Here is a 14,700-nt window from a genome sequence, read left to right on the forward strand (position 1 = left end):
AGGGTCCCCGCACTTTTAGGGCATCTCTGTCCTACAGGCCTTTGGAAAGCCCGCAGGGAGACTTCTCGCAAGGAACCTAACAATCAAAGGCTGTTCAGACAGCCTCTAGCTCTGAAAAAGCAAACGAAAATCCGTTCACTGGGTCAAAATCTATATCACAAAATATGGCATTATCCCTGATCATGGCTTGACGGCCGCCAGGGACGTGCTTTTTTTTTTTTTTTTCCTGTGGGGACCCAGGACGTGGTAGAGTCTTAATATTTTCTTTTGATTTGCAGATCACATCCTATTTTATTGCCAAAAGACTAAGGAAATCTACTAATGAATAATTATTACTTCATAAAATAAAGGGGAGTGGGGACCGCTCTGCAGGAGCAGCATGCTGATTTGGCCGAGGAGGGCTGGACAGGCAAGAAAAAAATGAAATAAATAAACCATGTCATTTGCCCGCTGCAGCCCACAGAGTAGTCTCTTATCAGACGCGGACTTACCACCCTGTGCATTTATAATTTGAGAAGAGTGGGATTCTAGGCTGCGAGAAGCCCCCCTTGCATTCACCCCGGGCTGGCACGTTAGTTAGTCCAACAGGCTTGATTTCCACGCCATCCAGGGCGGTTTCTCCCGCTCGGCGGCTCCGGGCTGGTTGGTGTGCCGGCTGCTGCCCGCCCAGCTGCGGCGAGGCGCGCAGGAAAAGCTGCGCCCCAAATGCTTGGGGGTGCATCGCTGCCGCGGCCGCCCTGCCAGGGGGTGGGGGCCCCAGAAACCACCCTACCTCGTGCGCCAGCAGCCCCCGCTCCCCGCGCCCCCGGCCCCTAGTGTCCTCGCAGCACTTTACGAGGGGGAATCCCATTTGTGGGTTGATTTGCGGATGAGTCGGGCAAACAAATCGCCACCGAAATCTAAGACTCTGGGTCCCAGCTGGGCGATCGCGTGAATTGTCCGGCTCGTCTGGATACTGGCGATGTGGGGCGCTCGCTCGCTGGCTGCCTCGCCCGCCCCACGGAGATTTTTAGCAAACACAATTTGAATTTTGGTGAGTCGTTTAAAAAAAAAAAAAAAGGCAGAGGGGAGGGAAAAAGGAAAAAAAAAAACCCAACCCTGCCCTGGACCCATTTGACAAATGAGAAGGCACGCAGCATCTGGACCAACGGAGTGAGCCTCGGTGTGAGTCAAATCTCTCTCTCTCTCTCCCTCTCTCTCTACCCCCCCTTCTCCGTTCCCCCCCACCTGGCCCTTAGCTCTGTCAACCCCCCAACTCAGCATCTACAGAAGGGCATCCACCCCCTCTACCTTTCACTGAAGTTGCTTTTGCTTGTTCCTGTCATCTTCTGGGGCTGGGGGTCTGGAGGGCGGGGGCACCTGCCACTTTAAGAGACATCACAAAGCAGGCCCAACAACCACACTCACACAGACACACACACACACACCCCAATAAAGCCATGAAAGAAACAAAATAGTTTCCTGCCCCTCTCAAGTGTCTTAGTTGTTGGAGGCAGATGAATGCTGGGATCTAGCAAACCCAAAGGGAAGAAGGAAAGCGAGGGAGGGAGTGAGGGAGGGAGGGAGGGACACGGGGTGCTGTGGGGGGGTGGGGTGGGGAGGGAGGGTGAGAGAGAGAGAGAGAGAGAGAGAAGAGCAGAGAGAGACAGCCACCGGGGTTTGACTTAGATAATCAGCAAAATTAAAAAGGGAAAAAAAAAATTGTAGCGACCAGGCAAAGAACGGCGTGATTGCATGCGAGCGTCCCCACTCGTGCTCGGCGGGCGCCAGAGAGACAAAATGCAGCATCCTCTGACGGGGGCCACCTGCGTGGCGCTCCCCAACGTGGGCATGTGTCCCCAGCTCTCGTGTGCCTTGACTTTTATGTACTTACAGCAGGTAAGGCACGCGGCTTTCCCGTGGACCTGCATCGCTTTGGTACCTTGGAGGGGACCGGGGAGGGGACTCGTAGGTTTGGATGGGAGGGGTGCATCGCAGCCCCTAGTCTTCCGAGGATCCCTGGTACCCCGCGCCCAGCTGTTTTTGCACCTCTGTGACTACTTTGAACGCCTGCTTCCGCCGAGCTTGGGTACTGGGAGTTTAAAATTGCAAACCGCCTGCTCCTGACTCCGGTCTTTCTCGCGCCAGTGACCGACCCGTGGTGATCTGGAGCTAAACCCTTTGATGCTGAGTTTGGAGCTGTGTGGAGGCAGGCGTGTGCTTGGAGTTTTAATTTAGCGGCTTTAATAGGGAGGGGGAAAAAAGAGAGAGAGAGAGAGAGAGAGAGAGAGAGAGAGAGAGAGAGAGAGAGAAAGAAAAACCCACATACGTATGTGTGTGTATGCTCAGTCTTTTTGTTTTCTTAAGTTTGTCTGGCTGGTGCTATATTCAGTTGCTTTTGGAATGGGAGCCTTTGGGTTTCTGGAGCGTGTCAGCCCCAGAATCTGCCTCCACATTCTTAGGCAATGCTGTGAAGAAGAGCTGTTTAGGGTGCTGTCTTTGTTGCTATGTGTAAAGGCTTTTTTTTTTTTCCTTTCCCTCCTCCAATCTCCCTTAATGGTCTTGCTGAGGGATTCTGTGTTTATTTTCCATTCTGTGTACATTTCAGAATCTTTCATTGTGCGTCTCTCTATCCCTGGGTGTTTCCCTTGGACCTTCCCTGTCTTCTTTTCCTGATTTATACTAGGAAAGCTGCCACCTCAGTTGATTCCTGGGTTTGGGGAACAGCTCAGGATTGCCTTGGGGGTAGGTGACATGTGGCTTTTCCTCACTGGACAGGGGCTGTGGATGTGGCTGGCAGCGTTAGAAGGATTTTGTCATGCAGATGAGAATCCTCCAGTCCTGGGATTCCTGTCCTTCTGGATGAGGAGTTAGCAGTGATTATAGTCCTTTTATCTGTTTTCTGATGGAGTGCCTTCAAGAGTTAACTATGTGTGCTTGTGGTCCACTAAACTTCCTTTACAAGTGTGCAGAGGGGACCTCCTTCTCCAAAGAATCTCCATGTCAGTACCATGTGTGGTAGGAAGACATGTATTCATAAAATGCCGAGACTCTGTTTAGAACATTTAGGGAATTGGGGTTCAAGTTGGTTGCCTCCAGAAAATGTTTTTAGCTGTATTTTCTGTTGCAAGTCTTGTTGAGAACAGCCTTTTTTTTTTTTTTGGTGTGTTGTTTGAATATTTTGGAAACAAATTGCTTTATTCTTTTAAATATTATTTTGGTCCATTTCTCATTAAGTAAATTGTGCCAGGAAACATTTCCCAAAAACCTATTGGTAAGATATTAGAGGATTCATCTGCTTTTCCATTTCTGTGCCCTTTGCTGTGAGCGCCGTGTGTGTGTGTCTGTGTGTGTGTGTGTGTGTGTGTGTGTGTAGTTACCCACCAGAAGAGTATCCTACTGAGCATTTCTATAGCTGCAAAGCCTCAATTGAATTTAATCTAAGTATTACTATGAGTTGATCTTTGACATCCTATATTCATTTCTTTCATGTTATTTATTAATCAATTGGAATAGCATCACCTAACAAGGAGAGCTGTAGGTCTGTAGTGTTCTCACAGTTTCTTTATTCATTATTATTTTTAAATAATGTTTCTTCCTTCTAGATCATAACATTGGTTTGCCCATTTAGGTACAACTTAGGAAAGAATTCAGTGACTTTGAGTGGGAGGTTATTCTTGCCACGGAAAGGACAAGTATATAGGATAAATGCAGGAGTTCTCAGCATCTGCCTGGCTGGCTCTTCCAGAAGGGAAAAACGGTCCTGCTCTGAAAAGGGGAGATCCAAGGGAATGGTGGCAGCCATAACAAGTCCTTAGAAGTGACTAAATCAGCATCATGGTGCCATATGCAGAGACGGAGGTGGATTTTATGCTGTGGAAGGCAACCCCCTCTTGAAGGGGATGTGATGCTCTGAGTGGCACAGTGGATACACTGACACTGTGACACACGTCAGAATGCAGTGTGTGTGTGTGTGTGTGTGTGTGTGTAGGGGGTGCCTGTGTGTATGTTTCTGGTGTTTCTCTAAATGCCTGAAGAATAGTACCAGCAGACATTTATTTTTGCCTGATTTCGTGAGAATCAGGTTTTCTGGCCGCAGCTCCCAGCCTTTCTAAAGGCTTCCGGTCAGGATAAGAGAGCCATACCTTCAGGTCATCTCTCCCAGCCATTGCTGTCATCACAGTTTGTACAGAAGCTCATGTCATTGTTTTTCGTTAGCAGTCCAGACCATTGGCTGAGTGAGGGTGTGAAATAGTTCACTTGAATCACCACAAACCACTTACAGATACAATCTGTACACCATTCATCTATACAGGGCCACTGTATTTCCTATCTGCTGTTAATCCAGAAAGCTATCATTGTATCTCTGTTTAATTTTGATGATTAGAAAGTTCATCTGTAGTCTCAGAGGAAGCTGATCAAGTGGATGACTCAGGAAGCCTCTATGATAAATGCCGTCTCCTTTGGAATCCTTTTATTATTATTTAGAAAGAAACGTATTTCAGGAGGCTTTGCCATCCAGATCACCAATTGCATAAGAGAATAATTAAGACACAGCTGTCTTATTTCGGAGCCTTTATCGTTCTGGTTTCTGAATGCATGAACTCTGATTGGGGGCCACCGAGTCTTCCCCGAAATATAATTTCCTGGAATGAAGTTTCATATGGTGCTTATTTCTCATCCAACAGCTCAGGAAAATTACTTCATCATTTGCTTTCTTTGCTTCAGCCCTGACATCCAACCTTTCTTCTTAAACCCTCTCAGATTTGCTCCTAAGACAACTCATAAAAACAAAAACCCATCGGGATACCTCAGCATCTGAGTCTACTCAGAAAGACCAAGTGAAAACAACATAATCCTTTTGCCACAGAGAACTTATTTATTCAGGCCCAAGAAGAGGCAACTTTGGTGTTTAATTTATTTGCCTTAATTCATTTCATTTATTCGTATTTCCCAGTAACTCTACCTTCGATAGGTATTTTCTAAGTTATAATTCCATTTCCCCCCTCTTTCTTCTTTCTCTGAATATTGGAAATGTTACTACAGTTTGGAATTGCAAGGTGGGATAATGTTGTATAGTCCAAAATGTGGGCACCTAGCTACCAAATCCAGCGTGTGAGTACACACATCTGTATCCATCCCGTATGGAGCCTGTATCTTAGGGTGGCAGACCATCCTCAGATGGAAGGGACAAGCCTGCACTGGAGCAGCTGGCTCCAGTCCTTCCATCCAGGGAAGTCCTTGCTTCAGCCTCCATTCTCAACACACTGCACAGGTTCAATTCAGGGTCTTCTTTGCCAGTGAGCCGTCTTCTCTCAGGTGCACGTCAAAGCCACATGTCCCCAAAATAGGGTTCACCAAATGGGCACCCATGTAAACAGTCTTGCTTTGCGGTAAATGTCTGAATGCAGATTCCAAATTGGGGGCTTTGGGATGAGCAAAGTCAAAAGAGAACGTGTTTTGTTTTCCTCAGAGAGAAAAACAGAAAACAACCACACACACACACACACACACACACACACACACACAGGATGCATAAGTCTCGAGATGCTCGATACCCATTCTAAGACACATGCACTGCTCCAAAGAGCACCCATCACATGGAAAGTTCTAGCAAGGCTGTGGACAGAGCAGACGAGGTTTGTTTTCCAACACACACAGCAGGTCAGGTTTCCCCCAGAGCTATGATTCACACTGACTTCTAACCCCCTGAAAGAACATAAGTAGCATATTAACTTAGTTTTCCCTGTTCCCAAACCCCCGTCAGTATCTCCCAGGACCCTTCGGAGAAAGCTTCTCATCTGTCAGATCCTATTCACCGAGAACCTTTTTATCAGCCTGAATTTAAAAACAAGTCAAATGCTTAAAATCCACATTCAAAGGGGTGAAGAAAAGGACCTGTAAAGTGGGCCATGCCACTGTCAATATCTGAAGATTGGTAATTTTTCCCACTTAATGATGATCCATGGGGTTTGTTTTAAATAGTGAAGTGGTTTGTACAAAGGGTAATTCCTGGTAAATGAAGCCATCGCTCACTGCGGACGTCTTCAGATCGAAAGCAATTGAACTGAAAACTGCATATCAACCCTTTCTGTCTTTAATTAGAAAGTGGTGCTCAGTCCATGCAGAGTTACTGAGAAGATGGGCTCCCCCACATGGGCTGCAGGAGGGGGGATTGCCCCCCATGCCCCGCCGGGTTATAAATTTGGAAAACGTTAGGTAGGCCATAACAATTATGGCTGCGTAGACAAGTTCAATTCTTATTCCAGTTCCTTACCCCGTGCTGCTCAGTCTGATGATTTATAGAAGACCAAATGGCATTTTATCACCTTCTTTCTTCTTGGCTTAATCCCATGTTGATTTATTAGATTGTGCTGTGGGGTGGGGGGGTCAATAGTGTCAATAACGCAGGAAAGAATTAGGATAGATTAGCTTCACGTCTGAAGTGTTTAAGGAATGTCGGCGGCCTGAATGAGCACATGCCCAGGCCTGGGTGATGGTCGGATAGAACCTAGGTCCTTTGTCTCTTTCTAGAAAGACCCTAGGACGTACATTGGTCAATTAACCAATCGTCCTGGTCCCTCTGATTTTTTCCAGTTTAGGGGAAGAGGCATGAATTGCTGGACTCTCCTTGGCCAGATAAGGCCCCTTTCTCAGGGGGGCTGGGGTTCACCCTGTGGTTCTCCCAGTTCGGGAACCTATGGAGGGGAGGAGATGCGTATTGAATGCAGGGTTACTTGGGTGGCCTCTGATTTAAGATGATTTAATCCAACGTTCACACATGAAAATGATAAGCATCTGCTAGTCCATAGGGGGACTCCCGCGCCATTAAGCAGCTATGCCTGCCATTTCATGGCGGTTTCCGTGTCAGGACGTATGTACCACCATAGCACCGATGTTTCTGCCTTTGCCTGTGTTATCAGGGCTCACGTGCCTCTGTTTTCCTCATAGCTGGCCCTTGAGTAATTGTCCAGTAGCTGATGGACTGAGGGGAGACAATCTTTTCTAGGGTTTTCTGATTCCTGTAACCAGGCTCTCTGCCCCAAGAGGAAACATAATGCTTATTTATTCATATTGGCCTGGTGAAAACAGTGTAGTTTGTCAGGCAAACAATAGTCTTTGGGAAGAGAAAGACATTGCAGCATTGTAAACAAAATCAGGTCGGTGTGTGTGTGCCTGAGGGGGCTGGGAGAGGCGCAGGGGATGCTGTCCTGTGAGGGAAGGCAGACAAAGTGTGGGCGTGATGGCCCCATCTGCAGAGACCTTCCTAATGGATGAGGAAAGGTGTCCCAGTGTGCTGTTTAATTCAATTAAGCAAAGCAAAGAAAGTTCCATTCATCAGTAAAGTTTCCTGTTTCCGGGAGCTGCCCAAGAGAACTTAGCAGGGCTGAGGGTTGGCCTGTGGCTGTCTGCGTGCTGTGGCTTGTCCCATGGAGAGGGGCTGTGTCAAATATTGTGTGTGTCTCACTCACAATAGCTCAGGAGGGACCTGGCCTGGCCCTTTAAGCACACTGAGTGCAAGTGAGCTGGGGCATTGAGCAGCCAACCTGCAGACCACCCCTGCAGGGAGAAGCCATAGCAAGAAATGGCTTTGCAAAGGGTCCCTCAATGCAATCTCGGGGACTGGCATAGGGTTAGGAAAAAGCTCATATGGCTGGAACTTTCTGGCTACCGAGAGCATGGGGGGCAGGGAGGAAAAAGAGATTTGGATGCTCTTTCTGATCCTGGCATATTGTGGCGAGCCCTGATTGATTGCTCCTGGCTGAAAGAGAGCAAAAGGGCTACTTTTCATTGCCTGGGATCTTACCTCTAATCCTGCTCTTAATTTGCATTTCTTTTATTTGTTAAGCACCAGATAGTTTACCAAGCACTTTTGCCCTGCTTTTCTGATGAGCTAGAGGACAAGTAAAAATGATGGTGCAGAGGTCTCCAGTTCTGTTACTCTACCCACAAAGCCTAGAAGAAAGTTTAGTACATAGTAGTTGTTCAATAAAATAAAGTTGAGGCTTGAATGAACGAATGAGTACATTTGGGCTCTTTAGAGCCTTAGAAGCAAAGTGAATCAGTGATTGCTACCCCTTTTTACGGATTTTGAGGAGCACACATTCCATCATTTATTCATCCTTTCATTTGGCCATGCGAAAGATTGTCTCTAGGCATAGAGAACATCGCAGCAACTCAGTTAGGAAATGTCCCTGGCACCATGGAGCTGGTATTCCAGCGAAAGAAGAAGAGATGATGTGAAACAAGTGAATCCAGAAGGTCTTTGGGGATTGGAAACAGTGCTGTGCAGGAAATAAACAGGGTGAGGGGGTAAAGGATCAGTGGGTTGCTGTTAGTTGTTGGGCTTTATCAGCTGGAAGTGTCACTAAGGAGGTGAGGCTTCTTTGGATCTGAGGATAGAGAGCATGGAGCATGTGAAAAGCTGAGAAAGGTTTCCAAGAGTGGGAAAGGAAAGTGTGCACGTCTTGTCTGCAAAAGAGAGGTCAAGAGGCATAGGGACACAGTAAGTGGCGGGACTGGGTCACATGTCGAGCCCCAGTCTCTGTGATAGGCTTCTGTGGTCCTCTGACACCATATTGGAAAGGAGAAACGATGGAAATGAATGCGCCCTGAACACATGTAAGAAGGGCACTCCTGAGGTGGGGAGAAACCCAGTGGTGTTTGGAAGTGGGTTTGAGGTCAGAGATGGAGGGAGGGTCTTGATTGGCACCCAAAGAAAGGCCTCTGTGGAGCATCCCGGATCCGGTTGGTGTCTTCTGTCCAAACCTGGACACGGTGCTTCCAACGTGGACTTACTGCGCAGAAGGCAATGAATGGGGTCCACCGTTCCTCTGATTTCAGGCATCCCAGCATCCTTTCCCTAATGTGTACCAGTTTACTCATCACCGCTGTCGGTATTCATTCGTATTTTTAGAATTAATTTATATTTTGAAAGTAAAAGTACATTTGCCCAAACCAAAATAAATGAACAGTCACAGAATCACAGCTGTGATATTGGTTTTTCCAAACATACATTGAAATGAATATTCATCCACACGTTCATTCATTCATTCCATGTTTATTGAACTCCTATGAGGTGCCAAGTGCTCTTCCAGACTTTCCCAGTCATTGACAGTCTCTGTTCTCATGGAGCATCCGTTAAATTGTTCATCCCTGTGCCGTCTTGTGAACCATCAATGCAGTACCACACTTTGGGAAACATTGGCTGGGTCCATTGGGTCTCCTGGGAATTCCCTTTCATGTCCGGCATGGAATCATTCACTTCTCTCCTGACCCATGTTGCAAAGAGCAAGACTCCCGTTATCTGCTTTGCATCACCTCTGCTGCTCTCGGGTAGGGCAGCTTTCAGAGTCCACAGCAAAGGGCATGTATTCAGCACCTAGTGTGTGGTGGCTTTGAGAGGACGGGCCGGGAGGGGTGCTGGGGTCTCTAAGACTCCACCAACCCCAGGTGGGGAGCAGCCCGTGCTGTTTTGCTCCTGTTCTTTATGTTGTATTTAAACACACACGGAATCAAAATTAGGAATTGGAGCCAGAGTGAAAAGCATTCAGAAGGTTAGTGTGTGATCCCAGGGATGTAATGACTTTTTTTTTTTTTTCCATTGCAGCAATGGAACAAAGTACAGGCAGCTGTAGGATTTAAGTGCCTTGGATTTCCCAGTCCTGATGAGTAAATGCACAAAAGATTTAGTCTTAATGAGACTTTTCTTTTTTGGCGTTTGATGCCTGCCCAGGCTTTACCTCCAGGAGTAGACCCCACCTTATCAGAAACAGCAGAATAGGTCTCCCTCTTCCTTTCGGTGGTCCTGCTTGCTGTTGGTACTCGGCCTGAATCCAGGCATGGGGTGCGCTCTCTTCCTGTGCAGGGTGAGGGCTGTGAGATCCCCCACTCCCCCACTCCCACCCCCATGAGTCTTTCGTTAGCAGTCAGCAACATTGGCATCTAAACACTGAGTGAGCAGTGAGCTCTGCCTTTTGCAGTATCAAACTGTCCATCTCAGGAATCTTACAAAATTCAGATGAGAAACCTACATCATTTTAGAACCAGTTGGTGTCAGCTCCCCCCAACCCCCCCAAAACAGAATTTAACAAAAGCATTGCTGTCTCCGAGTCCTGTCAGGACAGATGTCCTGAGCAGAAGACTTGATCCCAACTCTGTTATTCAATTAGCTAAGACGACTGGATTGAGCCAGTTGTCTTCCTTAATTTGGGGCTTTAACTGCTTTGTCAGGAAAATTGGGTTGAAAAGAAACATTTCATCACAATTCTTTGTTAGCTAAAGTACAATGCAGATGGAAACGCTTAGCACAGTGAGCAGCCAATAGACGTTTGTTAGAGAAACGAAAGAAATAATGAATGAGTGAATGAATGAGTGTGTTACAGAAAAGTAGCATCCGTGCGTTGAAGCTGGACATCGGTCTTTATTTTTTTATTCCGACCCTATCGTTGTGATCTGTGCCCCCAGAGCCTGCCAAGAACACAGAGGCGTGGAGTGTGGGGTCTCTCTCGCTTCTCTGGTCTCTTCTGCCTGTTCTGGGTCTCTTCTCTCTCTCTTCCTGCCAACTGTCAGGCCTGCCTGTGGATTGTGATATGGCTGCGCATCTCAATTAATGCTTTGTGACAGGAGGAGGGAAAATAAAAATTGTCTTGCTCTTGTCAGTAGCAAAGTTATTTACTTTCCAAAGCTGACAGAATCACACTGCAGGGGCTTCATTTATTTCTATTCAGAGTGTCACTGTTCTGTGATGTACGGGACTGGGGCACGCGCTGAGGTTTATTCCTATCGGCCTGAAGGTGCAGGTTCCTGCTAGAGCTCACATTGTCACCTGGGAGAGTCCGGGGCAGTTTTTCTGGGGCTTAGTGGTGCCTGCATACTTGGCACTGACACTTGGGCGAATGCCCCTGTTTTGGGATGGGCTGTCCGGTTGACACGTGTATTTTCAGGCCGTGGGCCTGTCCTGTGGGAGGGAGAATAGTTTCACTTCTGTCTTCATCTGTGCCACTCCTGGAATTTCTGGAAAAATGACTTCGCTTTAGATTTATGTATTGTCTCTCTCTACTTAAACTGTCCGACAGGTTCTCTCATCCAAACAATCTGCATAAAACTCTCTTTTTTGTTTTCTGGTGTTTTTGTTTTTCTTTTTCCCTTCTTCCTTTGTTATTTTTCTTTTTCTTGTTTCCTAAGTGTTTGCAGTGAGCAGTTAATTAAAATAGGAAGGGAGTGGAGAAATTCTTTCTTCAGGATGCAATGGCAGGACTTTCCACTAGGGGTCTCCAATTAAAACATGTGACTCAGGATTCTTGAGAACTCTTTCTTTTTCTTTTCCTTTTTTTTTTTTAAGTATCCTTTTGGTTCCATTCAAAAAAGTGAGACTGCTCTGTAAGCAGGAGGAGCTGCCGCTTGTAAGATCATTTAGGTAACCAGAGAATCCACCCCGCGTCAACACGATGATGATGATGATAAAATAATTAAAATAATCAATAACTTTAGTGGAGGACCATGTGACAAGTATACCACCAAGCATTTTTACATGGATTACCTCGTTTAATCCGCCACAAAAGGCCTCCGGGGAGTTGATACGAATGATTTCGGGTTTTTTAGAGGCTGATCTGAAGCTGGTGGGTGGAAGAGGTGATACTTAAAACCATCCTGGCTCACTGCAGGGCCCTCACTCCGCACTGTTCCATGCGGGCGGCTCCTTCTGCATGACCCTTCAGGCCCCCGCTGGACAGCGTGTCCAACGCGCGGGACAGACGACTCCACTTAACGGAATTCTCACTTCTCTTTGCTTCCGAAGGCAAAACTTGTCCAAAAGGGAAAGAGTCGATCGGGAGGGCTTTAAATGTTGACCCTTTCCGCGATTTTATTTTTAAGTCATGACGGTTATTGCCAGAATAAATGAGAACACACAGTGAGGCTGGGGCGTGGGGGGCTGAGGGGAGAGAGCGCGTGAGGCTGGGGGACGCCTGTCTGCTCCAAGCAGGATGGAGAGTGGGTTTCTCCGCAGCCGGTGCCAATCCCCAAATCCCCTCGTGCAGAGGAGCTCTCCAACTGACACAGGAAATGCAGTCAGTGCCGGGCTCCAGCACCACATTAATGATTTATGCACTCCTGCTTTTGTTCACTTGCAGGGCCTGGTCGTGTTAATAAAGGAATTTCTGGGAGCGGGGTCCCTGCTTGCCGCGCTGTTTCGCTCAATGCAGTACAGGCTGCTCCATAAATCAAAAGAATTTAATGCTTTACAACCTTGCTGAGTCCTGAGAATGTGTGTGTGTGTGTGTGTGTGTGTAATCAGATTCACCTAGGGACTTTTTCATTGCCTTTCTGTAAAGAATGAATGAAGGAGGGGATGCATGTATTGTAGGGATTTCAGAGTTGATTGGTTTGCTTCACAGTGGTGTTTATGCTTTATGGTGTTGTCTGTGAAAATGGGCCGACTCCATTTTATTAGGAAAAAGAGATGCAGATCACATGAGAATCCCCCTTCCTTCCAAATCATCCCCAAAAAACAGAGAAGGGGGATGGTGTGAGTGTCCTGTAGGCAGTGTCACCTTTCCTGCAAGTGAATAGGAGCCTCTTGAGCTCTTTAAACAATGGGATTTTTTTAGGCTTAAAAAAAAAAAAAAAAACAATTATTCAAGGAAAAAGAATTCTACTTTGTTTTGAAAGTGGGTGAAGACATTATTTTTGAAATTGAGAATTCTGGATTTCGGAAACTTTCTCCTGTTCAGTAAGATACAGAAAACCGGTTTTAACCTCAGCTTTTTTTTTTTCCTATTTTTTTCCTAATTGGAAGGGGAAAAATGATATCATCAAATGATATCACATATATATCAAATGGTACATTTGAAGCTCTCGATTCCTCTTGCAGGATACCTGTAGAGAAAAACCCAGGATTTTCTGTTTTGTTTTCCTTTTTTTGATTGCATTTGTGGTCTGTTAATTATATCATGTGTTTCATTTTGTGTGTGCTTATATTTCTCCTATAGAACTGAGAACTGAAAATTAACAGATCTCTGAGGAAGAGTTTGAGGGGGAAAAAACAGAATATTCAGAAAATTAGAATGATACTTTAAATTTTCTATCCAGGGTTATTTTTCTACAAGGTGAAGTCTTCATGTTAGGAAATATACCTGACTTAAGAAAAAAAAAATTGTAAAGCTTTTAGGAAATAAACATCTCAATTTAATAAAATTCCTTTAAAAAAATGAATGAACGAATGAATGCAAAGAAAAATGAATAAAACCTATTCCCATCTGAATCAGGGCTTGAATTTCTTTTATAAATGTGAAAGTTTGGGCTAACTGGTTTTTATGAATGTTCATGCTGATGAGAAAATTAAAAACACTGGTTTTGAAGCTATCCAGGGTCATTGTCAGTGGTAACGAAATTAAAACAAATATTCAATTGAAAACACTACTTTTTACAGTCTTGTCTTCCTGAAAAGTGGAGGACAGATTGTCCATATTTATATAAATAAATTAAGAGCCTTACAAAAAATTTTCATCCTGGGAAATATGATACATATTTGGACTGAGAAAGCAGGTGTCCAGCAAACAGTTTACATTCATATTGTACTGATTTTTCTGTTTGCATTTGTTCTCTATTATATGAATCCATGAGTGTCTCATTGTCTTTAATTATGTCTACGAGGCACAAGACAGCAGACAACAGCTGCTCCATTGTTTACTTGGTTTACATATAGCTTTGATGGGTTATTAAACAATCTATTCTCAAACCGAAAACAGAGAAACCAGCCGAACCCATATTATGGCGTTTTGTAAAGACCCATTATACAATTAGCCCTTGGGATTTGTGCAAAGCTGGTGATTCACCCAAATAAACATCCCTTTCTTCTGGTAGCTCATTTTGGCTTTGTGAATAATATCAGTTTCCACAAAATACAATCACATTTCCTCCTTCATCATGTCGCATGCCAAGAAGATGATGTGTTAATATGAGGGATGGACCCTTCACTTTTTATGTCAGAAAAAGAGCAACTCCCCACACTCCAGAATCATGATGTCATTCATTCTAGCCAGCAATTACTGTATTCCATAAGACAACTATCGCCGTAGGTTTTTAACCCTTTGTAGAACAATTCTAATACTCCATCATCTATGTCTGAAACTGATGGAGTCACCCACAGCAAAGCAGGTGCCATCCCTAATGATTAAATCACACTCATCCCCTCACATAAGTAAGTGCTTAATAATGAATTCACTCACTCATTCATTCAACAAATATTTATTTAGCCTCTGTCCTACCCGAGAAAGTGGGATAGCCACTGAGAATACATAGGCGAGGAAACCAACTTCATTTTCCTCCATGGAGTTTATGAGTTTGTGGGGATGGCAGGTCACAAGCAAATGATCACCAGAGAAATTTGTCTGGCAAGTTTTGATAAATGCTCTGAAAGAAAAGAATGGGATCCACAGGAAATAGTAGCGGGTAGATATAGGGGAAGGAAGCTCTCTCTGAGGAGGTGACATTGAAACTCACATGAAGTAGGAGAAGGGCATAGAGGTGGGGGCTGGGGAATAAACCATTCCTCCTGAGGCAGAGAGTGTGTGTCCTGGCTGGCCCATTCCTGGCTGACTTCAAAGGAGTAAGAAAAGTCCAGGGGCCTGGAATAGAAGGAAAGGGGGGGGAAGAGGCAGATGGGCCATGATCCACAGTTTTTGGAAGCACTGATATGGGGGTCAGATTTAATTCCAA

The 14,700-nt window shown here is 45.5% G+C and overlaps 1 protein-coding gene across 27 annotated transcripts in view; it reads left to right on the top strand.

Moving 5' to 3' along the window:
- The window catches only part of RBFOX1 (RNA binding fox-1 homolog 1), a 1,406,067-nt gene that overhangs the window by 1,035,159 nt on the left and 356,208 nt on the right, over positions 1-14,700 (top strand). For 4 of the 27 annotated variants that reach the window (XM_033101479.1, XM_033101488.1, XM_033101483.1 and 1 more), the window contains exon 1: positions 1,639-1,878. The exons of 15 other annotated variants lie outside the window; for them this stretch is intronic. In XM_033101479.1, the coding sequence (XP_032957370.1) occupies positions 1,735-1,878 (144 nt within the window). In that variant the 5' untranslated portion in view covers positions 1,639-1,734. Of the gene's footprint in view, positions 1-1,637; positions 1,879-14,700 lie in introns of those variants that run through there. 8 more of the 27 variants (XM_033101467.1, XM_033101468.1, XM_033101459.1 and 5 more) reach the window with 4 other exon arrangements.

The sequence above is a fragment of the Rhinolophus ferrumequinum genome (genome assembly GCF_004115265.2).
Source record: "Rhinolophus ferrumequinum isolate MPI-CBG mRhiFer1 chromosome 15 unlocalized genomic scaffold, mRhiFer1_v1.p scaffold_54_arrow_ctg1_1, whole genome shotgun sequence".
NCBI lineage: Eukaryota > Metazoa > Chordata > Mammalia > Chiroptera > Rhinolophidae > Rhinolophus > Rhinolophus ferrumequinum.